Source organism: Stigmatopora nigra, chromosome 11 (assembly GCF_051989575.1).
Source record: "Stigmatopora nigra isolate UIUO_SnigA chromosome 11, RoL_Snig_1.1, whole genome shotgun sequence".
Taxonomy (NCBI): Eukaryota; Metazoa; Chordata; class Actinopteri; order Syngnathiformes; family Syngnathidae; genus Stigmatopora; species Stigmatopora nigra.
The window spans coordinates 10,611,996-10,638,938 of NC_135518.1; the positions used below are offsets into that span (position 1 = coordinate 10,611,996).

Sequence of the window (26,943 nt, forward strand, 5' to 3'; positions counted from 1 at the left end):
CAGAGTGAGGAAGGGGGTCGGTGAAAGGGGGGGAATGAACACTTGGATGAGGCTGTAACAGACCAAGATTTAAGAGCAGAGAAGTGGCGAGAAAATGAGAGAGGGCAAAGGGAAAATATGAGAGTGGGTGCAGAGTGTAGACGATAGATGGGACAGAGAGAAACGCACGGCAAGAAAAAGTGAGTGGCGCCACCAAGACGGGATAGAAAGAAAGTGAGGAAAAAGGAAAGCGAGAGACATAAAAGTGTGATTTAAGTTAATGGCATGTCACTGTCTGACTGCTTTATGTGCGCCTTTATAGGACTGCATAGGGCATTATCGCATCCCCACGGGCATCTTGATAGGCTGAGTGCGTGTTTGTCAATACTCTGTCTGCATCAGGGAAAGAGACAAAAGATATTGCGGGGTGCTTTGCAGGCAACGTTGCTTGGGAGCTTGGCCGCGCTCATTAAAATGATATTCGATAACTGGCCTTCAAATGATTGTGGGCAGCAGTTTTTTAATAAAATGAATAATTTATCCAAACACTTAATGGATTGAAAATGTTTCACACCAGGGATTGCCAATACCGTGGGCAAGGCAAGTAGTATTGGGATCATTTATCTCTGGCCACTGCTTGAATTCTCCACTCCCATCGTGCGTGTTGCTGGTGTGAGGTTAGAAAATATTGCCAAAATGTTCCAGTTAGTGAAGGGTTTCCGCATATTTTATAAGCTGTGCAGGGTGGCGGGCCTTTTGTGTGCCTGAAGCACTTCATGTTTTGGATTGTTACAAAAAATAAATGACCTAAAATTGATCAGAATTGGTAATAATATCACGGGTTAGCAAGGAGAATCAACTGTTTAACAGGATTTTACATGGCGAATCTCAAACAAAAACATTGGTTTCTCCATTTTAAATCTACTTAAAACAACCATAGAACATTTGTTGGTACTTTCCACTTGATATTTTACAGTCCTTTTCTATATTCAACTGGAAAATGACTAAATAAACTAACATCACCAAATATTGAGTATCTCAAGTAGGAGTCATGGTGGTCAAACGCAACATTACAAACTACTGATTTAGGTTTGGAAATGGTAAGTAAGAGTCATGACTAAAGCAGAGGAACACATCATACAAGTCGAAGTGTTGGAAAAAAGCCGAGAATAGCAAATCCGTACTCAAAAAAAGGTGCAAGGACTGCCTGCTCTAGCTTTCTTAGGCACACATACACACAGACACACTGGCAGTATCATTGTTAGGATATGATTGCGACTTGTGTGGGTGCTGAAATAGCCCCGTAGATAAGAGCCTATCTGTCGTTCTTGATGGCCACTACAATGGCAGCAGTGAGAGGACCTAACCTAATAATGATACAGTGGGGGGGGGGGGGGGGGGGGGCACAGACACACACTGATTGAAACCTGCACCTTTAGCATTGGTACAACACACAAACACCGACTCTCTAATTAAGTTTTATCTATTTATAGTATTGAGCTGATTATGTTGGTTGAAATCCCGTTTGTCTGCCAGGGCTGCAGATGAAAGCCGAGAGCCCGTTACTCTCTGATGTAATCACCCACACATCACACTCTAGTATTATTCTATTAGGACTGACTGCCTTTTTTTGTGTGCGTGGCCGTATTCGGGTATTCGTGCGAGTGTGGGAGCCTAAGAGGGGAGGAGGTGGATCAGGCAAGAGTTTGAAAGCGAGTGAGGGTGGGTGTGTTACAAATAAAAGTATAAAAATAAAGTTTAGAGGATTTGGCAGATAGACAAATTGATGGAACGAATGTAGGGAAATAAAAAAGAGTTATGCACATCTTTTTCACAGGAAATGTTTTCGGAGGGAGTTGTTCTTGCACCGACCCACCTTGTGACCCGACGTTAAAGCCAGTATATCACCGCAATAAAACGACTAGCATGTTTTTACAGGAGCCCCCGGAGGAGATTGGCCGGAAAACCTCCGTTAAGCTTTGTAGAAAAAGATACGAGGTCTTTCTTACCCGTAATCTGACAGCCGTAAAGCTCAAACCGTAGAGCGATGCCGGTCTTCCATGATTGAGGGCGGATTCGCACAAAGCGGGCCAGTACTGGTTGAGGGATCCGATTGAGGACTACCTCAGTGGCATCTGTGTTTGCATGGAAAACCTGAAGAAAAAGTGATACACAGTGAATTAGGATACTTGGACCAGGAAACATCATTTTGATAGTTGATTATTAACCAATGTTCTTATGCATTTTTACCACAACCTGTCTGTAAACTCTGATTATGTGCCCACAATAAATCATGGGTGGGTCACAAAACTATCACGATTAAAAAAAAAGTTCAATATGAACAGTAAGATGGGAGGCTGGGTGAGGGAGATTTGCTGCCGCTAAGGTTTTACTTGTTTGGAGCCATTAATGGTGCTAGACTTTTAATCCATTTTGACTGGAAATAATTGTTGCCAGCCTTTCCCAGTTTAAGACCCTTATCTCCATAAATGGCAGCCAACATTTGCTTTAACTCAAAATATTTTTTTTGTTTCTTTTGCTACAATGCATCTAGTTAAAATAATCTTTTTTTGTTGACCCTTTACATAAACAAAGTCATTACAGTGGTGTATGTTATATTAGTAGGAGCAAAAACAAAGACTACAGTTAATCATCGCAACACATATTTATGGTTCACGGTGGTCCCGTTCACCACGACAAGATTTATAAATAAATACTCTCTGGTTAACACAAGCACAAATCCAGAGAAATACACTCTACGTAACGTTCCTTTTCAAGGATCAGTGTGAGTTCAAAGGTTGACTTTCAGACTCGCATGCAGACGTACACTGTGAGGCCACCTTGTGTGTCATAAATCAAGGGTGTAAGCATGCGGTAAAGCATCCTCTTCTCACGTCCTTTGGAGTTAAACATACATGCTCACAAGTAAACACAAAATGGCACAAAGAAAAACACAATAGCAAAAAGTGAGGTGGAGAAAAACACAGTCACATCTAGCGTCGCCTGTCTTCTAAACACACACTGCCCTTTCGATGGCTAGTGCCCTTGGAAACCAGATTTATTAATTTTTTAAGTAAAAAAAAACAGCACTGCCAGTTTAATCAGACTGGACATCTATTGCCGTCACGATTGGTGAATAAATTAACAGTTCAGTTTGTGTCTGACGGCGACAAGTACATTTATAGCTGTCATACATATGTGTTGGTCTCAGTTCAAGGAAACACAGCTGGGGTTCTCCGGATTATGTATTCTCCTCTTATTTCTGGCTTTTATTTTGACATCTTCACTCTGTCATGATAAACTGTCCATCTCAATATAAAATACCTCCTGTTGTTCAACTACAGCTGTTTCTCCTCTGAGCTTTGCTCTTCCGTTACAGTGTGGAGAGAGTGTAGTAAAATCCTTTCACCAGCGCCAAAGGCCTTGTAATTACGTGCTTGGGTACTCATTTATAGACGTTTGTCGTATTTTTTTGTGTCCAGATTCATCATTTCTTCCTTCCTAAACCATTAAACAACAGAAGCCTTTAGGGGTGAAAAAGTGTGAAGAAAGAAGCTCTCTGAATTCCAAGAGAGCGATCAAGGCAGTAGGCCAACTGGGGCTTGAACCCGCACCCAAACTGGGGTCCGATATGAAGGCAGGCTCAGTGAACCGATACTCCTCTAATGGCCTCAATACCAGTTAAATGATGGAAAAATGCCAAGAGGCCCCTAAAGACGTAATGGGATTGTAATTACAAGTGTGTGTGTGAGTGTGTCACTGTGTAAAAAGTATAATTATAAAGTCTGACTGAGGATTTGGGCCTGGTGGCAGCTTTCTGATTTCCCTCGGTGGCCAGTGAAACATTTCCTTGGTACGCTTGTGTACACAAATACACACAGCGCTTTGTTCGGGGTCACCAAACAGAGCTGTGAATGTAGGACAGCTTCTACTGTGACAAATGTTGTTTTACAAAGCCTATGTAAACGCAAATCCCTTTAGTGGATGGCTACTGTGCATATTTAACTTGGTGACCTTATGTGGGCTGGTAGCGTTTTCGTTTTGGTTTCATCAAGAGGTTAGGGAAAGTCTTCAAGATTTCGAAACTGGTAGCCCGTCAGCCGTAGGGCACTCAGAGAGACAGACGAACATTCGCTCTCGCAATCCTACCGTCAACAAAAGAGAATCGAGCCTGCATTTGCCAGCATCAAAGTAAGGCGACTGAACAACTACAACATCAGGCCTTTCTTTGACCTTTCTTCAGTCCAAACTAAATTGAACACCTTCCTAGATATTAGAGGTAGCTCACGATGATACACAATACCAGGCTCACAATAATGATTCTCACATGAAAGGCCGATTGAACAATTATTGAAACATCGGGAGGAAAAAATCAATAACTGACATATAACCAGGAAAATCAAGCTTTCCAATTGTCTGTTGCAAACAACTTGAAATGAGTAGAAAAACAAAAGCTGAAATTTAGCAAAGCCGAATCGTCCTAAATGTGTCAGGAAAAGAAAAACCTGCCAATTGATAAAAAAATAAAATAAACAAAAGCAATGTCAAGCCATTTTAAAATCTACAAAGACAGAAAACTGCTACAGAGTGAAATCCCAGGTCTTTGTAAATGATTGAAGTCTTTCGCACTAACAATGGCTCGCATGGACTCAGGACATAAATTTATCAGACAGACTCTAAAATTGATCGGCAGCTAACGTCAGCACTGAACGGTTTGCAAAAATGCAAAGCAGGGCATACAACATGGCCACCTAACTTAGAAACAGGTGTGTCCAGTTGTTTTTATGTGAATCGTGAGCCCTCGGGTCCGTCGTCAGACAGCCAGCAAGGACCAGTGCAGACACATTGAATTATTCAAAAGTCTATGATGTGCGTCTTTTGCAAGTATGTGTATGGACAGAGTTATAAAATAGTAAAACATCCTCCATCTCCTCGCATCTCATCAGACACGCACACACTATGGGACAGTTGTTTCCCACTGTGTGTCTGTTGTTTTCAGACCAAATGTTTTTCTAAAAGAAATGATACATGACTACCTGATAATTTCCCCATTTGTCCTTTTCCTCTCCATTTCCTCACAGAATGTCTTCATTTATCACATTTTTTTGACCTCACTCTCCTTCTTGATTTCATCCTCTACATGTACTTGCACTTGTCCCTTTATTTTCTTTCCCCTCTTCACCTCTTCATGTTTCAGAGGCCAACAGATCTATCTAGAGACATCTGTGCAGGCAACACCCTAGTCTGCTATTCTCATTATTCCCCTTCTGCTCCCTGGCGCCATTTGCACTCTCATTCATCCATTCTATCCTCATTTTGCTCCCAACTCCCCCCGCCGTGTGCACTTCTTTCCAACCTTCTGCCGCTTTCCCTCACTCACTCGTTCCCAGGAAAGTTTCTACCTGGGGATTTTCGAATCACTATACAAGTTCTGTCAACTCTGAGAGTTCAACAAACTGCTTGATCCTATGCTTGTGTTGCTCTTACTTTCCGGCAAGTCACACTGTTTTCCATAAGCCGCATCTGGCTAACATAAGGCTCTGAATGACATTATCAAATGCATTACATATTACACAAATCATTATGGCATGTGACAGTTGCGCCTCCCTCATGGACTCCCTTTTACATGTTAACTCCATTCCATTCAAATCCATTTGAACTGAGAGAGGCTAACAAGGAATAATCAATGAAAACCCTTCTATTTCAAATAGGGTTGTGATTAAAGATAAATAATTGCTACTGATGACAGTATTTTCAGAAGATCCAGAATCAGGGTAATAAGATCAGATTGTGAAAATTGATTTGTTTTCGTTTTTAGAAGTCTCGTCAAGCACTGTACCGTGTAAACTTAATTGATGTTTTGAAATATTGTGTTATTGTTGCAATTAGTGCTATTTCTAAGCTCTCTTTTTTTTATTTAAGCTTGTTTATGGCAGATAGAGGATTTTTAGGTTGCAATTCTTGGAGAATGTATTAAATTCAAATGATTAAATTGTATTAGATCAGGTTGCTTGAAAAAAAGTGTGATTGGGACTTGGCTAAATAATTGCAATTGGGAAAATATGCTTCTTAATATGGGTATAAACAGCTAATTCTCATTATATGTTGACCTTTTCTTTTACGTTTCTCACTCATAAAAGGCAAATACCAACAACTAAGAGAGAGTAATGTATTCTAGCCGAATAAACTTTCCTATTGTCTACTGAGCAAAGTCAAAGTAATGGAAAAGCTGAGAGAAGTGGACAAGAAGAGGGAGAAGATCATGCAAATGAAGATGTGACGAGCGTGCATGAGTGGACTAGAGGGAAGCCGTGATGGATGGATAGATTTATGAGAGAACTCGAGAAGGGGTGAACATAAAAAATGTCTAGCATGTGGACCCTTTTTTTTTCTACACAAGAGATTATATTTGATCTCAAAGCATGCCGTAAAAAACGTATTTTCTCATCTGTCATTCGTAAAAAGGTGCATTTTCTCACTAAATGTTTCCATCTGAGGTTTTTGCAATGGGATCCAGACCTTGGAAAAAAAAAATCTTTTTGACCACTGCTGCTGCTTAATGATTTATGCATTAGAGCCGCTTACGCCATTTAGAATGCTGTTGCTTCGCCATGTGAGGTATGTCAGCTAAGATGAGCCATCGGGCGCCGGCTAAAAAAAAATGCTTCATCTTTTATGACTTCATCAATAACACTGCAGCATGAAAACCAGTGGGAACAGTATAATATAACAAATGAAAGATATAATGACCCTGAACGGAACATTTACATGACAACATTCCAAGTAGTGAAGTTGTTTTCTTTACAGATTTCCAAACTATTCTTTGCCTGAAGAACTATTGAACATACGTCCAGTATTTGGCAAATACTACATGTCAAAACGTTTCATATTGGTTGTCAGTTTTGTAACAATAAAAAAAATGTGTCTTGACGACTAAAACATAAAGAAACATTTGCAGTTTAAGTCTGACGACATGGCACAAAAATGCAGAGTAGATTCTTTTAAATGTTCATACTGCTTTACATTTTTTTGCTAATTGTACTTATGCAAGTGTAAAACATATGTAACAAAACAAATTGGGAAAATGATAATAAAAAGACTAATAATTAGGATTGTAGAATAATTAAGAATTAGATTGGGATGTCCTTATGTGAACGGCAACAGCGAATTTAGCAGATACACAAAATTCGTAAACAGTTCACCATCACCCATTCTATGTGGAATAGCTTAATGCCACAAGAAATCTATGCACAGCATGTGTAGATGCAAATAACAGCAGGGAGACAAGTGCACTGCGGTAGACAGACTATAGTGTTGAATCGTAAGTGGCCAGGAAGCACTGTTCTCATTTAAAAAATGTCCTTAACTTACCAGTGCACCTTGAACATGGTTACCCAAAGTATTATGTGATTAGGCCTGTATGTGTGTACATGACAAGAAAAGGATATTATCACCATGTAAACCCCTCCCCCCCAGAAGACTTAACTCCGGCAAAACATGAGTAGCACATGCCCGCCCCATCTGTGACACTGTCAGCATTCAGCTGCGAAACAGCTTTCCATGGTTATGACAGAATCAAGAGGATTATGGCTGCTGGTACCAACCACAAAATATCATCATCAAATTGGTTGACTCACTCGCAAGTTTCATCGATGAAAAATTTCAACGTGCAAAGCCACATCATAGAGCAATATAATTGTCTCTTAATTATCCTTTTAACTTGATCAACTGGAGCAGTCAAATGGATTACATGTCTTTCTTTTAATGTTAGCCAATAAGTTCTAATATATGAAAAAACATATTTTTCCTAAAGATTTAACAAAAAGAAACCATGTATGGGCATGTTGCTGGAGATTGAGTGTGGTTTTTAGGGCAATGAGGTGAATGGAACAAAATGGAACACATTAATACGTATTTAATAGCAGCTGTTTTCGTCCATTTTTTTTTATATTAGCCATATATATTAGTAAATATCCTATTTTTTTTTATGTTAAATCATTTATAGAAGTGTATTTTCTGATTCTCGCAGTGCTTGACCTTTCCTTGAAACAAACAGAAGTGTTGTTGTTTTTCAGGTCTGGCCCTGAGGCTATGAGTTTGACAGATTGAAAAAGAAAGACAAAAAAAACTAAAATTTGACAAAGTTTGTTTACTGCAACCTCAAGAGTACTTGAATTGATTTCCTGACCATTGGAAAACCTGGAGCCGGCAACTCAAGAGAAAAATCCAAAATTCTTTCACAGTTTTTTTTTGTTTTTGTTTCCCTCTCAAGAGAGGAAAATGTTGTATGTCTGTTTCTGTGAAGGGAGTAGCTTTGCATGAGTGTTCGTGAAGGGTTTACAACCAAGCGCTTGACATGGTGTTAGACCGCAGGACAAAATGTGTGGACCACTAGCACGGGAGGAACGTCTATGATGGTAAAAACAGCCACAACCACTGGACTTGTGCAAGAATGCTTTATCCATTTAACCACAGTGGCAGTAATTTTAAGACCCCTGATGATAGCATCTGCTTGTGTTCTTCACAGCATCCCTAGACTATAGTGCAACACGACTGTTTTAACACCTTAGAGAAGCGGCTTTGAAAATTGTTCTCTTTTGGCTGAGAAAAGTAAGGACTTTTTACAAGGACGTAACAGTAACCAGATGTGATAGGAAAAGCAGATTGGGCAGTGCGGTCACATGAAATGATGTAAGGTATCATTAAAAGTTTCAAAACGTGTGCTTGGTCATATAAAAAAGAAGCTAAATCTAGCCAAATGATCGTTGATGGGTGTAATTGCAGGCAAGCAGGTTGGATTTTTTGGATTGTGGTCGACTTGTTGCTGAATATTCCATCTCCTATTTCACGCAACCATTAGCACACATGCCCATGTCATAGCCTTCGTGTCAGCCAGCAGCATCCAGACTATTTGTGGTTGTATTTATTTTCCGACCGGTACTCTAGAAGGATTAAGTGAATGCGGGTGGGCTGAGCTATGACCCTACCTTATGATTCTTGCCGTGTCTGTAAACCATCCAGTCCTCGCCATTGGTGCTGACCTCCATCTTGAAAGTGGTTACGTAGTATGACTTTTGCGTCTCCTTAGAAATGGCGCCTTGCATGGCGATGCCTGTGATTACTTTCAATGTGTAGAGATCCACCTGTAAAATAAACATAAAGGTTGAAAAAAAACACTATCCTGAACATGGCAAATTTATGCGAACAGTAAACAAAATTTAATAACGAACACATAAAACTTGCCCTCATAAAAAGTCTTAATTTGCACACATCTATATTTAATCTAATGAAATTCAAGCCCTTGACTGTAACTCCACGGTCTGTCAGGCTGCCTTCATATTGAATGTCTTAATGTGTTAAAATCGCCTGAAGACAGACAGAAACATGCAAATACAGACATCAACTATTCGGAATCTATTGTTCACCTTCCCCATTCTCCCTCCTGGTCCTCATCTCCATCTCTGGCTTCCCTCTTTCTCTCCTTTGGCAGATCAATAATGATGACCAGGGGCTCATTTTAATTTCCTGCTATACAATAGCTATAATCACCTCTCCAGCCTGATTGTGAATGCTCTGCTGCATGCGGGCTCGCTATGAATATACTATACGTGGCATTTTAGCCTAACTGCAATTTTAACATTGCGTCTATTCTTTGTCCAGAATCTTGAATATGTAAGAAATGGCCATGCTTCAGAGCCATTGATGCCCAATCCATTTTGAATGGGAGTGGGTTAGCATTGGGGTTTTCGTTATGATAACCCCAACATTCTTACATGTATTTTTCTTAAAAGGGAACATTTTAAGGACAGTGAGGAAATAAAGAGTAAGTATTTGGTTGTATCAGCATTCAGATACGAATAATAAAAAAAAATCAACAAATACCCTTAAATTGTTGCATAGAAAAGCTCAGTCACAATGTGTGATGACTATATTATACACCCGAGTGCTGTGCGGCCCACTAGGGTGCAATCCACCTCATCAGGGGAGGTAAAATGCTGTGTTTGTTACCTGTCAGGAAGACAGGTGTTCCAAACTACTCCCTCCACACATACACACACACACACACATATATACCCCCATGCTCACTTAGGTCCAAACAGAGGTACACCAAGACACCTAATCGATAGTCCTGAGCTGAGGAGAAGAACACATAAGAAGGGGTAAGAAGAGGTGAGGAGTGAGTGAGATGCTCGAAAAAAAAGGACAAGATAGAGGTGAGGACCAAGTAAGGAGTAAAGTGGAGAGATAGAGACAAATGCTAAGTGAAGCTTCCCTGGAAAGAGTACTCATCAATCAAACAACTGTTGGAATATTGCAGCCACCAGCTTTCGCATCATCAATCTGCAGCAAGCAAGAGCAAAGGAATAGTAATAGAATACAGCAAAAGAGAATGAAGCTTCCTTTGACACACACAGGGTGCAAGATTCAAAAGTCTTGCACAAGCATGATGGCATTCATGGCAGCTGCCTGTCAAGAAAGGAGCCTTTTCCCCACTCGCATAGACATCAATAGCTTATCACAAGGACCTACACACCAGCGGGTGTTAACGCAAAGAAACAGCTGAGGGTCTCAGTGGAACGCAGCAGCCTCTCAACAAAACTATTGGCTAGCAGTCACTTTCACAAATACACTTTCAAAGAAAAGCCAGATCTTGACTTTTCAAGTCAACCTATTTGATGTAGAATTTCCAAAGTGCATTTTGAAGTGAAGTGGGTTTAAGGTCTGGGATTGGCTGGCAAACAATTGCCCATAATATGATATGGGCAGTTGTGATATGATATTGTGATAAGTATTTGTGTATAAGTACACCCTAGACTGGTTGCCAATAGGTCGTGGGGCACACAGAGAGACAGACAACCAATCACGCTCACAATCACGGAGTGGGAATCGAACCTAGACTACCTAGGTCAGGCGGAAGAACCACTGCACCATCGGGTGCCTTGGTTCACAATATTAACTTAAAAAATGTGTTGAAAAGACTAAACAAGACTTAAAACACTTAAGTTCTCTTAAGTAAATTGAATGTTAAGTATTTCTGTAAAATCTAATTAAAACATTTAGTTAGCATAACTAATAGGAAGGTTTAGAGTGTAATTATAATGCAATGAGTATCTAAATGAGGCGAACTTAACATGGAAGGAGCCACAATGTAAAGCATGAGACTATGCCTTTATGACTAAACCATGCATTGTTTTACGTCTGTTCTTTTTATATTCTGACAAATATATCAGCCAAAAGATCAGAAAGAGCCTCTTTTTTTCCCCTGGATAAGACGACAGGAAGGAAGTGCTGACTGGTGGGACCTTGACCTTGTACTTCTTCTTGGCTGTGGTCCCTTCCTGTGTTTCACATGCAAGACGATGGCCTCAGTGGAGTCGTGACATTTACTACGCCAAGGTTATTTCTTGTGGTTCACCGCTAACATTCTCCTAATGCACCTGTATGAGGTGGCAAGGCTACTAAACAACCACATCAATCTGCTTTCTGTGTCCTTTTACCACCGGAAAATACAATTTAGAAAGAATTCAGTTCATGGGAAGGAGCCTATAGAAAGCCTAAGGGGTGCATGCATGAATAGGTTTGTTATTGTGATACTTTGATCAAGGGATATGGCAGAGAGGAATGTTTGTGATATGCCTATTCATTTCTTTTTTATCAAAGTGCAACCACGCTCTACTTGTTTGTCAGGAATCAATTAATTAGAGACGCACCGGCGCACAGACATCCTCATGATTTTTTTTTGTTTTTGTTTTTAAATCAACTGAGGTTGTTAAAAATAACCCTGTCATTTATTAGCGTGAATTTTGATTGGATATTTAAAAACTAACCAAGTAAACCTATGTAAAGTTGACAAGTTAAAACATTTGCTCCTATTTATGGGGACAAACTCAATTTTTCTTATTTGTTACATTTTTGGGGGAACAATACCAAAACCCCTATCAGCCCTGACATCACGACTACCAGCCACAAATTTATGGCAGATCACACAAAACCATTCGGCGAGCATCAAGGCGTGGCGTATCATAAATGGATCCCCTCGTAAACTAAGCCAGCCAAGTCTAGTGTCCCACAACGGATCGTGTTCAAGGTTACTTGATTCCGAAGTTATGGGATTCAATTACAACAGTAGCGACATGAGCTTTTCACGCAAACATCTGTTCTGTTTTGGAGTTTAAAGGACAAACATGGCCATCTTGATTGCTTACTTGAGTATAATGGGAAAGATCATTATAAATGCATTATAAATAAAGATCTTGTAAATCATCAAATGCAAATGCCGACTCGGGCTCCCTTTGGGAGGCTAAGAGAAGGTGACATCCAACAAGATAATCTATTGTTTACAGAAGGAGTGTCATGAAGGAGGGCCTTCTTGGCTACTTCAAATCCATTTCTGTCTGCGCGGTGCATGAACCTCTCACTCCCTTTCCTCCCAATGAACCAGACGAGCTCATAACTCAGGCTTGGCAAGTGGTTGGCACAAAGTTGGCACTGTGATGGAACACAGTAAACAATGCCTTACTGAGGCATCGAGCTGCTAAACCTTGATAACAACACACCACCCAATCCCACTCTCTTCGTCTTCCTGATACAAATATAGCAATGGAGAGCTATTATGTGTGACCTCCTGCCAGCACAAGGACAAATATGGTGCTAAAATAACAATGCAATCTCTTTCCAGATGAGATTTCTATTGTGATGTGAATGGGATTCTAAAAGTCGGTAATAGACTGCACTGGGCTGTTTCTGAATAACTTCGACAGACAATCATGTGGCCAAAAGCCATGGTACTGCACCTGTATGTATTCTCTGTTGCTGTCCTCATTGGGTGTCCATCCATTGTTGTTGTAGTTTAATCTGGCCTGATGTGGCAGCCAGTTTTCGTCATAAAAACTTGATGAAGCTGTGATTTGTTCATCAGTGATTTTTCCAGATTCCATGCCGAAAGCATTACTACAATGAAACGCTGCAAAGAAAGCACGTTTACAATAAGAATGAGGATTATTTTAACAGTACAAAAACTGCAAAGGTATTTCATTTACTTACTCTCACTGACTTCCTTGTGCGTCATGTTGTACCGTGCCGAAAAGCCGTCTTTAGCCACTGCCATGTCGGTGTGGAAGGACAAAGAGAGAATTCCAGTAGATGATTGGATCTCTGGTGGTACCAAGGTCCCGCAGTATCGCCCAATCAGTGGACCCACTGTGCATAGAACAAAGTGACAGTTTAAACCATGTTCAACAATTAAAACTGTCATACATTAAGACAAAGTATACAAAATGCTTTTGATGATCTCAACAATCAAGCAATGCTGTCACTTGCTCATGTCTGCCAATAGGTAGGGGAAATTCTATTTATTGTGACAGCCTCTAGTAGCAAGAAAAACATAAAAAATCACAAACTGTATATTGCATCTCAAAACATCACTAATTAAAATCATTTGGCTAGGTTAAAGTTGCTTCTGTTACTCCCACTCACTATAAATCATCTATTTCATTTATCAAGACCCTTTCCTTCTTGGGATTGCATCCCCCAGCGTCAACCCCCCTCCTACTTCTGCAATTCCGTCTTGAAATATTGTCAGGACCACACCTTTCTCTGTCATTGCCTCCCTTCCGATCATTCATCCCCCGACAAGGTAAGCTACACATAGTTTTACACTGTACACTTTAATCGCCCACACATTGAGGGGCATGTCTGTGAATGCAAGGATCTAAAATGATCCATCTACTGTCGCCTTCTTTGAAACAGCAACTTATATATGTCAACACAAACAGATGAGTATGATCTCAGACCCTTGGGTACCCATGTGTGTGTATGAGGGAAAAATTCTAGCCAAGAATTTTCTGAATGTTCCTCACGCACATACGCACACAAACAAGCTGAAGCTCGTAGAGGAGGTAGAAGATGAGAAAACATCCAGCAATCGATCACTGCTATTGATTTTTTTTTTCTCCCTTTTGGAATGGGTAGATATTTGAAATAGGCCTCTTGAGCAAACAATAGTAATAACTCTTCTACTGATAATGTTGAGAGGGGGGAAAAAGGGACACAAATTATTGTAAGAACATTAAAGTTTTGTGCCACTTGGTGGACTATACTTTAGATATACCGTATGTAAATCTATAGGAACTGAATTACTGTGCTAATACTACATTAGATGTGAAGTATGTAGTAAAAGCACCATGACTTTATCACATCGTTGTGATCTTTTCCTGCCTCCTTTGTCCTCTGGAAGCACTAAAAAGGAAAGTCCTTCACCTCTTGATCTCACTCTTTAGAGTTCCTTCCCTTTTAACATCCTCCAAATTCATTTCACTTTCCAAGTCTTTGTGTCATGGCAATTGTCTCATCTTCCCTACAAGGGATGTTTCTCACGTGAAACTTTTCACTTGAACCCGTTTAAGGTCACTCATTTAACTCCTGCTCTGCCATTGAATTGCGAGAGGCTGTTTATTAACATTGTACTTATTTATAGATGCATTCCTGAATAAAAAAAAATGATATAAAAATCCTAAAATACAATAATGACGGGTAATATTTATTAGTTTGGATGATATTTCTGTCAGCTAAAGCATTTTCCTCTTCCCGGACTCAAACTAGAGGTCTTCTGGCCTTCACTGATTCATCTCAACACATCCTTTTGTTCAACCCTTTCGCTGAGCCCCCTCTTTCTCTCTTTTCCATTTCCATCTCTTGAAACTCTGTCCATTTTTTTCTATGCTGAGGATTTGTCCCTCTCAACTCTCTCCAGCAATTCGAGGAGCAGGAACAGAAATATCCTAACCCCCTCACCTCCCATGTTTTTTTTTCTTTCTCTCTCCTCTCAAAAAACGCTCACTTTATTTTCCCCATGAAAACATATGCGGTTTTCTCCGAGGTAGGTGCCAACATTTTGCCTGGAAGCTCAGCTTTTATCAACCAACGCATTGCTACTAAAATACTTGCCATTCCAACTAAATCAATACAGATGTAGGCAGAGAACACTTCAACTTTTACTGTACTTAGTGGAGTCCAGCTCAAAAAAATATCTGGAATATCATTAATTCTGTAATGTGGAACCAATTACTATCCCTATAGGTGTCACATTCAAGGACTAGGGAACAGATTTGGCCTGGCACATATTTTTATGTGGCCTGTAAAAGCAAATTGTGATGAAAAAATTGCAGATTGGACTGCAAATTAGCCAAAAAAGATCTTACAAAAACTGAGCAAATGTGTCCATCATAAAGAAATATGTCAAACTGCCTCACCTCCAGGAAGGCCATCCCACACCTCCAGCCAGTCGTACTTGCAGTCCCCCTCGGCTCCAGGCAAAGGGTCATTCTCCAGGTCAAAGGTGAGAAAAGTGAGGCTCACATCCATGCTTGAGGGCACGACGATGATAAAGGAGCAGTCCAGGTTGTGGGGGTATTTGTCAGGGAACTCCGGAGACTCAATGAGACCTGAGGGACTTGTGAAGTTTCTGGAACAGTCGAAACCTACGATGAAGATTAAAAACAATAATAATAAGTTGCTAGACAATCACAGGGACCACAGACACTACCTTTTATTGTAATTCATGGGTGGCAACAGAAAGAATTATTGACGATATGTACATAATTTACTGCCAGTACTACTCTCAAACATATTACACTTCAAGACTACTGATATGATTCTGGTGTATACTTATTGATGAAATAATATATTCAGAGAGCGTCCCACTTCTTTTCTCTACATAGATTATGTTTACACTGTCATGGTTGCTTGCTCATCCTGTTAATACTTTAAAACATACACTCGCACACATGAATATGCACACAAAAGCACAAACACATGGCAAGTCTCACATCCATTCATATGGGTTTTAGTCCAATCCAGGACCTTTTTGATAAATCCTCTACTGTAATATTCTCTCGATCAGTGCTCTGTCACACACAATTGGCGTGGTGCAGTGCCACCATTATTCCCGTTTACTCAACCATGTATGGCTATACACCCAAACATACACACACAGCACTGTTTAAGCCTCTTATAGTAACCCATTTCCCTACAGTCTGTTTGGGTGTCTGCACTTGCATGCTTCCACAAGGAAATGAAGAGAAAGTGACATTATTTGAGAGTTTCTTAAAAAATAGTTACAAATTTCACCTGCCAAACATACAGTTTTAGGTACTTCTTATAAAATGTATTTATTTTGAAAATGTAAATAAACAATCATCGTGTTTACCTTTGTGCCCTACTTATAAATCTGTTTCAGTCTCACACATGCGGTGAGATCATACAACCTCACCAACCCTTGTAGGGTGCCCCTCCCTGCACTTACCTCAACCCCTCAATAATGTGGGTCTGCGTGACTGTAAGCATGTGTGTGTGTGTGTTTGTGTGTGTGTGTGTGTATATATGTGTGTGTGTGTGTGTGTGTGTGTGTGTGTGGGTGTGTGTGTGTGTGTATGTGTGTGTCTGTCTGGAGTGATCGCCTGACCAATTCAGTTGCCAGGAGCAATTTTATTTCCCCCCCTCCTCATTACTTCCAAGTTCATGCACATCACATAAACACTTTTGCCCTCCTTTCACATGTGATAGTTCCTTTCAAGCCCTCTTAACCCATGTTTCCACCTTGCTGCTTGTTTAAAAATAAATTTAAAAAACTAACAATCCTATACCAAAAAAAAAAAAAAAAAAAAAAATCAAAGCAGAAGAAAGTGATTTTGCACATTGAATTTGGTTCCTACTTAGTCCGTGTCAGTGCCGGTATGAATCAAGAATGCTGTTGGTGCACTGCGGGGTCATTTGTGTTGCTGGGTAGATTTTGGAGGGCTAAAATCTGGAGGATAATAGACAGTAGTGCTCTAAAGTTTCATTTATATTATATGGTTTGGTATTGTAAGGGTTTAAAATTGTACAATAATAATTCAGACAGTTAATTTTTTGATCTGTAATACACGAGTTGGCATATGGGCCATTTGATTATTATTTGGTGATTAAAAAGAAAAAGAAGAACGCCATATGAATATATCATACAATATTACAGTATTGTATATAAACAAGGCTTACCTGACCCAAAATGTGACTGAGTCTAGCTCTCAATTATTTATAAATAAACTTACGACAACCAATAGCACTATAATTAAAAATATTAGTATTGAACTAATTTTTTTCAGTAATTTTTGAAGACCATTCCAGTTGGTGCCATCCTAATCCACTGAAAATAGATTGGACGCCTCAACACCGCCAATGGCAGCCAGTGAATTACATGAAAGCCCTGTAAGTTATTATATAGAGTAAAGCAAAATCATGCCATGGATTAGATGTCACGGTCAATTCCTTAATATATACACTAAAACAACTCATGTTTAGACTACAGAGTTAAACTTAAAATATTAAGTAATACAGATTTCACGGACTGGGCTATTGTGCATAACAAAAACAAAAGGGCACGTGATTGAGCTTGTCATGCAGACGTGTTTGTGTACTCATCCTACATCTGTGCAGTCATACACGGTATGCACCCGTATCTGTGTGCGCGTGGGGATGGGCGTGTGCATGTGTCTGGCGATTTCTGGGTCACAATAACAGCTGGGGGCATACTGCCTAGACAGTAGGATTTGATTGGCTGCCCCACAAGGGCTCACTATGATTTGCTTGTAATCTTCTCGAGAAACCATAGTAACAGAAGTGGAAACGTCAGCATTTTATTGTGGTATTTGCAAACTTTTCTGGGTTCGCTCATTTCCAATATGGAAGGTTTATTTGGTAAAATTGGTATTTTTATGCAACAATTTTGGGTGTGTCATAAATATTACATATGAATGTTGAAAATGTGAATAAAGCAAATGACTTCTTGTGGTAGATGTGTTTCAGCATCTGCCAATGTGCCCTTTCCACTCTGACTGTCTGTTAGTCAGACTGTGAAGGTCTGGTCGTCACAACACAAAGACATGGGGAGACAATCTCCCTCAACACAGACGGGGATTAGACAGAAACCCTCTCTAAAATCATCCTCTCTTAGGGATGAGGGACTCCACGTGGGAGAGAGAAATCATTAATACCGCAACATGGCTCCATGACACACTGAACAATTGAAATCCATTATTAGAAGAAAGACTAGCCTGAGCTACAGACTATCAAATACACATTCTCTGAAAAAGCAGACTTGGTTGGACCCAAGCAGCCAAATTCAAAGCATCAGTGGATTGGCCACTCCCTTCAACTATGAAATAACTTGGCTAATCCGTTATTAACCTATAGAAAATGTTATTTTCTGAACTCTGTGGGCTTAGATTTCGTTATCCCTAAATGTAATCTTTTCTTTTTCATATTACTATAAACATATGTTGCAAATCCTTTAGTTTGTTCTTGGGTTATCTTGAAACAAAAACATACAAAAATAATTTCCATACTGAACTGAATATTTAAACTAAATTTCCCATATTCTCACCAATTGGCGGAGAAATTAACTGCTGAAATCGGTAAAATACTTCAGAAAAAAAATATAGTGATTATGATGCGTAAAAATACATGGTGATAATGGCAGGAAGAGCTGAAATCATAAAGAGACTATAAAAAGATGATACATGTATTTAGAATACAAACACCCACACAAGCAGACGTTGATTTTCACCTTCCAAGATAACAAGCTCTTATTAACAGTGTTGTAGCAGCTTGAATGTTCAAAATGTTCCATGATTGCCAAGTACGCACACAAATACGCATCTGTACAAACACACGCAAGGACACTTTTTCTTGCAGCCATGGGACACAACACAGTGTGCATGCTTTCTTGATCTTTTGACTTTGAAAAATCATTGAAGGAAAAACTGCATGTATAAAAGTTAGAATGTGCCAAGAAGTTTAACCTCAGTTAATTGGCCAAAATTCCCAGGTTTATTGTAGCATGTGACGGTTATTAAAGTTGTTCTTTCGGGGGCAGAAAAAAAAACGTTTTATGTTAACCTTACTCTAAAACAGTAGGCAAACCTAACGGCAACATTGCACAGTCCAGCTGAGAACTTTGACATTCATCCTTAAGTTGATTAATGGGAATCGAGTGCCAAAGACAGACACAGAACACAATCCAACAGGATGGTGTCCGAAAGTGAGACACATCAATTTAGCCGAGCACACGTGTTGTGTTAGTAACCTCAGCCCGCCATGAGTGTGACAGTGTCTCTCAGGGCTCAAGACTCAATTAAAAAGGCATGAGCGGAATGCTTTCAGAGGGAACACAACAAGATGGCCGAAATCACTGTCTTTGTTGCCCTTGATCGCAATTGGACTCGCTTTAGCTAACCATGGCAGCGTGAAGGGGGATCTCTATCTCCACTACACACACTAAGACTTAGTAATTCTAAGACAGACTGAAGGCCATTGAGGGCAGGGAGGTCTCTCATGGGCAGTCCAATGGGGTCTAGAGGGTCCTGTGCTGAATCCGTCCTTGCCTTCTTATTGTCTAAAGTGAAGTGTGGAAGACATATCAAGTCTGGTTCTCTAATGAAACTTGCTTGCCCCACTCTGAGAAACTAATAGATGATTAAGTGGAAAAAGTTCACTCAGCTGAAAAGCCTCTCTTAAGAGAGTTAGATACTTGAAACAAAGTCCTGTGTTTCCAGATAGACTCCGTATGTATAATTGGAAAAGAAAACACCTTTGAACTCATCGGTTACAAGTGACAGATATCCAATCCAGTTGACCTGAGAGAGGTTCACAGAAAATAATTGTTGCCAGCACTCCTAGTTTAAATGGTTTGGTGTCTATGTAAAAAAAGTGGGATAATATATTGGTGTTTTTTGGTCAGATAGCTGCTTTTGAATACTTTCTAAGTACATAATCCCAAACTGATCTCACTTACCTTAAAAAAACAGCAACAAAAACACTTTACGCAACATATGAACTTGTTTTGTCTGTTTTTTTTTAAACTGACAATTTTTTTTAACATAAGCATGTAAGCAAGCATAAGATGTGATGAAAAAAACTTGATGTGATCGAAAGAAGACAAATAAAATAAAAAAAACATTTGTGGAAAAAAACCCAAATTGTGGTAACCCTATTTGGGCCTACGATGTAGCCCGTAACACATACGAGTTCGATAACCCTGCTTCATATGACTAAATTATTAAGTGTGACATTGTCTTACCGGTTCTGAAGATTTCATAGCGCAGTGAGAAGCCAGCTCCCTGGTGGGCATAATCAGACATAAATTTGATGTGTATAGCAGGTCCGGATGAAATGATTGGCGCTGGCGCAATGTTGCCGCAAAGCTTTCCCAGCAAGTCAGCAGACTCAGAGTTGCCATCGTGGATCTCAACATAGTCATACCTGCAAAGCATGAAAACAATGGATTCGATAACATCATCACGCTCAACAATGCAAGATTTTCCTTGTCCGACACATTCATTGACTGTCATATCAACAGATAATGTTTCCCATTTAGTGGAATGATAACATCAGCGGCTTCAATACAATGACTCTGCTGAATTCATGTATTTGTTGCAAAATGTGTTTAAATGTAATATTTACTGTCAGCAGAACTGCGGGGAAAAGATACATAATTCAACCCTTCTATAATGAGCACCGTGGATGGAACACGTCGTGCGAGTGGCGTCTCATTTCAGGCCCTCCTAAAATCAGTTTTCCATTAGTTGGTGGTCAACATTGTTAGGACGTGTGTTCCAAAAAACTATTTTTATTCCATTACTTTGATGTCCTTTGAGCACCAATGTTGGTCTGCGTGCAGACGAACAGCTTGAGTGTTGCCGCTGTGTCTGGACAAAAGCCAACTGGTCACCTGCTTGCCTTTGAAATAGCATCTTGCCAACAAAATTTGCTTCAAAACGTCTTGTCCCGACAGGACACATCAAATGTAATTGGGAATGAATTTGATTTTCACTGACACTTTGAGACCTAATGAGTACATTTGGAGTCTATTTGCACATCTTTGGCCAATTAATCGATCAGTTCTGAGCACATTTGTGTTAATTGCTGCTCCTCGACAGCAATTTTTTACATCTCTCCTGTGAAATCGGCAAAGGTAACATTGAAGCATATCTGCTTTTAAAGAATGTCATCATGGAGGAAATATTTTTAAAAAATATTATAGGATTGATGGCAGAGGGCGAATTAGATGCGTTTTTAAAATGAACAGTTTTTACATTGACCATACAATATCTTTGCAATCTATTGTTGCCAATTGACACTAAAGAGTTCAAAGTAATATTCTATTCTTACTTTTTATTGTCAAAAATATTTTTCGCCTAACATTGTTCTATATAGAAAAAATGAAGACCCATTAATTGTGGTCTTTTCCCCTTTTTTTGTTAAATAAAAAAACAAATGACAAAGAAGAAAGACTGACTGTATATATAATGTTTAACCTACATTCGTCATTCCACCAATTCAGATATTTTCTATAGTATTGTATGAAAAGCAACTTTGGTTGAGAGGCAGGATTGAGCCTGGGCTAGTTGCCATCCAATTGCTGAGCACATCCAGACCAAAAAAATTCACACTCATTTAGCAAATTGTGATCATCTTTGTGAGTGCATATGCTCATTTCACTTGGGCACTTGCACAACAAGCATCTACTCACAATGGTTATGCATCTTCATCAAAACAAAAGGAATAATCCAACATCCATGCATTTGAAGCACATTTGCCCATGTGTGTTTTGCACTCATGTGTTTCTGACAGGTGAGCAAGCTCCCAAAGGTCAAACAACTCTCACACTCCAAACATCTAAATTGCCAACTGGCCCTCCGTCACAATGCAACATTTAAAAAGTGACAACTTATAATTTTTGGGGCGCATTCCCCCCAAAATTTCCAAGAAGCACTTTAGTCATTTAAGCGTAGGACATGGTCTCCTGCGTATCATAGTTAAACGTATAATTAACTTGTCCTTACCTACTTATTTTCAGGAGTGACGTTGCGTGGGTGCCATGTTTTCTCATGAAAAGTAGGAAATTGGAGAAAAAGTTAATCACTGTAATATTGGACTGGGCTCTAACAAGTGGAGTGTCAGTCTGCGTGTGCAAGGCTATGTCTGTGCATAAAAATCACCACAGTGACGTACTTGAAAATATGCATGTGTGGGTTTTTTGCAACTCATTCAAAATGATGTTGAAAATGATATATATAATCCCAATTATAATCTTTGTATATCATTTAAAAAAAAAATGGAACCAGACATGGGCTATTTTTTTTTAGCTGGGCTATTTTTTTTTAGCTGATGACCTCATTTGTCTAGGAGAGGTAAGAAAAAACTTTAGTCTTAATGGTAACTCATTTTGAAAGTAATTCATGGATAGTATATATTTCTTTAAATTCCATGACGTGAATTGAACAAGCAAAGCAGGAAAACATTACAATTGGGGAGTACAAAGTACTTTTTTAATGATAGTTTTAACCCCCAGAGTATGTGCCATGGTGGTTTATAAAAGAGGAAGAAGGTGGAAATAAAAACACTAATTTGGGGCAATTGATGTCATAATTAGCATAAGACAAGTGGACAGTGATAGACATCCGAACCATTTGACCCTCTAGTCCAAATAAATTGATGTTTTTAACCAACAAAGGGCGCCAAAGAGTCAATGTTTTTGTTTTCTGTCCCTGTCGTAACATCCAAATCGAAACTCTGATCAAACTACATGCGGTCCCATGACACCAACATGGAAAAACCACATCCCTTTCCTTTCATACAATACTTCCTTGTAAACACAAAAGACAAAGGCTGCCTTTTCAGATGATGACGTAGCCTCAGAATCAAGACAAAATGTTTACAGATTTAGCCATTAGAGCGTGGATGCGGTCAGAGAGAGAGAGAGAGAACCTGACACTGCAACTTCGGTTGAACTGACAGCCACAGGTGTACCCCCCCATACCCCTATCCTGTCCTGTCCTCCCTTCCCCCCTTCTGGCCCTGAGCCCCCAGTTGAGGAGCCGGTATCCACATTTAAGTGTGTGTACACACCAACACACCATGCCTGAGGCTTGCATGCATCCATAGACGAGTTAGAGGTTTCCTTCAATCTGTTCTGTGTGGGAGCAACATAGCTTTAACACGCTGTTGAAATCCCATCATCTCTCTCCCTCTTGCTTTCGCCTTGCCCTCGACAAACCCCAAAAATAAAAATACAGATATGTATTCCGCAGAGCCTGTAGGTTTTTTGCAAAAAAAACTTGCCGAGGGGAATGATGAGGAGCGGGATTTTTTTTCACACATTTTTGTTGAAATTCGTTGGTTATCAAGAAGTGTAAAAAAAGGATTTTTGCTTCCTCCCTACAGGTTACAATCGCAAAAGCCGATTGTGTGTCCATAGCAATTTAGGCAGCCGACTGTGAGCATACAGCAAGACATGCAGAATGGTAAAAATTATACTATAATTCACTTGAAGCAATGTGTGAGCATCACAGCTCTTATTTTATCCGGATATGTGCAGCTGCCTCAGATCAGCATTGAAGACAATTGAAGAAGTCATTGCACATGTAGACACAAAGTGGCCCTTTGGATTGAGAAAAGTGGGTTTAAGTATCCCAACCAGGTGGCAAATGAAAGACACGTATTGCAAGAAAGAAGTCAAAATATGCTGCATTTGTCATGCTTCCTGTTTTTCTGTGAAAAGAGGAAGGAAGGAGAATGAGCTGATTCACTTGGGGGTAATGTTGAGGACGAGGTGATGAAGAGAGCGATGTGCAAGGATGCGATGGCCCAAGAAGGCGTCTGATCAGATGGAAGACGGATTGGGTCGGCGTAATGGTGCCGGTGAGAATGGTGTAAGAGGAAGGGTCCGAGAAAGAAAGAGAACCCGGGAGGGAGGGAGGAGTGGAGAAGCTGTCAGGAAGATTTGCACTTGCCCTCAACAGACCCTGACGCCGCACTTTTCCCTAAGCAGCCACTGTGTGTGTGACTGAGCTGGGGTGTGCGCACACACACTCACACACACACACTCTTTCACAACACTCCAAATAGAGATCCAGCCTTCACCGACAGAGTCGTGCAGTGAGCCAAGAGAAAAATTTGAAGTAGACAACCAGCTGCTGTGTTGAAAGGCAACATAACCTCTCAAAATATGACACTGGGGCAGCTCTTTAACCTTAACTGTCTCGGGGGTCACCTCATGAAGAATTTAATATCACTTTGTTGGCAGAAGTAATTTTATTTATACACGCCTGCATGGATACACAAGAAGCTCCTGTTTTGTTGTTTTCGCAGTGACCTTATGCCAGTTTTTAAGGGGAGGAAAACGGGATGATAGAACAAATATGACTAATACTGTGATTCCGAATGATGAGATTTTGAAGAATGTGTGGTGCATGGAAGAAAGCTTTCAAGTGTTAAAATAGTTTCCATCCAGTGTAATGGTTAACTAGAGTGGCAGTCTATTCGAACTCAGCCAGGGCTAAAGCGTCCTAATTTGGAATGGCTCCAAATAGTAAATCTTCATATGACATCTCCTCCAAACATTGCAGGTTCACATGGTGAGACAATGCTCACATTGTCTTCCTCCAATGGTGAAATAATGGGCTGCCTTTGCATCTTATATGCATCGAGAACTTACACAGTTTAATCTTATAAGTGAGGCAAAGAATGTGAATGACAACACCCTGTCAAACATTTCCAATGTGATTAAAAAAAGAGGAATTTTTCCACTTAGTCATAGCATTGATGCATCTTTTTGTTTTGTTTTAAATCATTCAGAGGTCATGAGGGTGCTTCTCACTTCTCAACATAAACGAAACGATCGCCGAGTCAGGAGCTTAATGAAAACATTGTTTTTGCTCTCTGACCAGCACGTCATCGATTTGACCAGCCACTGAGGGCAATGCATAATTTAATGCATTATAGATTACAGATTAGTATTTTAAATCAGAATCAGGACCGTAATAAATCTGATTATCATAATGCAGCGTTGTTATATAATGAAACAACCCTTGACTGATTAGTGTATGATGAGTGTGTGTATAAGATGATAGATGAGTCTTCTCTCCCTTCTTGGCGTCTTTACCCTGTGGACTTAACGGATCAATTTCAGCCTCCCGCTACCCATACAACACTATGACATACTATGAGTGTCATGAGATTTTAAGAGCTCCATCCCATGCTGTCTATTAGGCTCAAGATGTTATTGCTGTAAATTTATATCCCGATATAGTTGAATTATGTAATATAACATGCAACTTGATCGACTGAGATGTTTGCTTGTAGTTAATGTGAGTCTAAGAGGACAAGACAACTACACTACCAAAACGTAATGCAAAACAAATCTGTCTTGTTTTTACACTTGTTCTACTTCAATTAAACACTCCCTTGCTTGGAAAGTGACAGACTAAAATGTGAGTGACTCATAAGGAATGACTGGCAGGGGTTGAAAGGAAGGGAAAGTAGTAGTTGTTAGGAAAAAAATAAGAAATAGGACGTGAAAGTAGAGCACAAAAACCATTCCGACCTTTTCAGTCTTGTGCTTTCAACAAACAGCCGAGTGAAATATTGATGCTGTGATTCTACCAAAGAAATGTTGGAATCATTTTAGCAAATCTGAGTGGGGGAATTCTTGTAGTCTATTATTAATGTCAGGGACACTTTGCGGTTGAAAAGTGTATGAGTAGTAAATTTGTAGCTCTCCGATCACTGTGGACCACTCCAAGTTGAAATGTATTGGAAGCCTATTGTTATCAATGGCACTGCAAAATATTTGAGGTCCACTAGCGTAAAGCTAATAATACTTTAAAAATTCTTGAAAATGTTATAGCAACAAAAACTGGTGCAACACATATGGTACAAAAGCCTAATAATAGTGCTAAGGTATGATTGAAATTACCCTGCATATTATATTTTTCATATACTGCAAATAACTAAAATTAAAATGGCAGCAAATGATCTAATATAGTCTACTTTGAACATAACACTAACTGTTATTGCAGGAAATAATCTTGTCAAAATAAATCTTGACAATCATTTCATCAATCTTTTCCACAGCTGGTTTGCCTTCAAGCTGGTTAATCAATCGCATACTTATTTACCAGAGTGAATTCATTATTTCGCAGCATGCCTGTTTGCCCCCGTGTATATCGTTGCCACATCCGAGGTTTTATATGTGTGCCGCTTGATTCAAATTCCTCCTAGTTTGCCAAAACGGCAAAAGACGGAAAGTTGTCTTCCTGACTGGGATAATGTGTTCAAACTGTGAAAAAGGATCTTGGAACTGCAAATGTGTGGTAATTAGACTGTGAAATAAAGAGATGAGGGACTTTGGGAGGTCCCAAAGAGATTATTGTGGGCTTGCTGAAGCCAGGAGGAGAGTGGGCTGACCAAATAAACCCAGCGACTCCCACATAAAGCATGGAAAGTTTTGGCATACTAATAATGAATCCTCAAGTCTTCTTTAACAAACGGTCATTAGTGAAATGCAATTCTCCTCACCTGCAGTCTAGCTTCTCAATCTCAAAGTGGGGGTTAAAGCTGAGCACGATGCGATGTGAAGGTTCTGGTGCTGTGATGATCCAGCGACAATTCTGATGGGGGGGATACTCCAGAGGGTAGCCGGGAGTGGTGATGTAGCCTGCGTCGGTGGCATCCAAATAGCCACCGCATGGCTCAGAACCTGGAGGACAAAAAGAGAAGAGAAAGGGTTAGACATGATCAAAAGGAAATAATCTAATGTTATTGTTGTTTTATTGTGTGCTATTGAGAGTGCAAGTTTTTCCATTTATAGTACGGACTCAAAATTTCAATTGTGGGTTTGAATTGATAAATATTCTTGGTGCCAAAGAAATAAGGTGAACGATAAAGGCAGTGTTTGAAGAGACAGGATATGGACGGCAAAGAAGTGAGTCGTTGGTGGTGTCAAAAGATCGACCCAACATCAAGAAATACAAAGACTCTATTGACGACCCCCACCAAATACACACAATGAATGGAGCATCCAGATGCCACAGTTTTGTCACGGAGCAGATCGTCTCGTCAGCAGCCATACGTGTGTGTGTGTGTGTG

At 39.9% G+C, this 26,943-nt stretch overlaps 1 protein-coding gene across 3 annotated transcripts in view; it reads right to left on the bottom strand.

Moving 5' to 3' along the window:
* Nucleotides 1-26,943, bottom strand: part of LOC144204419 (neuropilin-2-like) — a 77,196-nt gene that overhangs the window by 31,103 nt on the left and 19,150 nt on the right. For all 3 annotated transcript variants that reach the window (XM_077728410.1, XM_077728408.1, XM_077728409.1), the window contains 7 exons: nucleotides 26,374-26,554; nucleotides 20,093-20,274; nucleotides 15,231-15,458; nucleotides 13,024-13,179; nucleotides 12,774-12,943; nucleotides 8,967-9,122; nucleotides 1,989-2,133 (listed from right to left, as the gene is read on the bottom strand). In XM_077728410.1, the coding sequence (XP_077584536.1) occupies nucleotides 1,989-2,133; nucleotides 8,967-9,122; nucleotides 12,774-12,943; nucleotides 13,024-13,179; nucleotides 15,231-15,458; nucleotides 20,093-20,153 (916 nt within the window). In that variant the 5' untranslated portion in view covers nucleotides 20,154-20,274; nucleotides 26,374-26,554. The remainder of the gene's footprint in view (nucleotides 1-1,988; nucleotides 2,134-8,966; nucleotides 9,123-12,773; nucleotides 12,944-13,023; nucleotides 13,180-15,230; nucleotides 15,459-20,092; nucleotides 20,275-26,373; nucleotides 26,555-26,943) is intronic.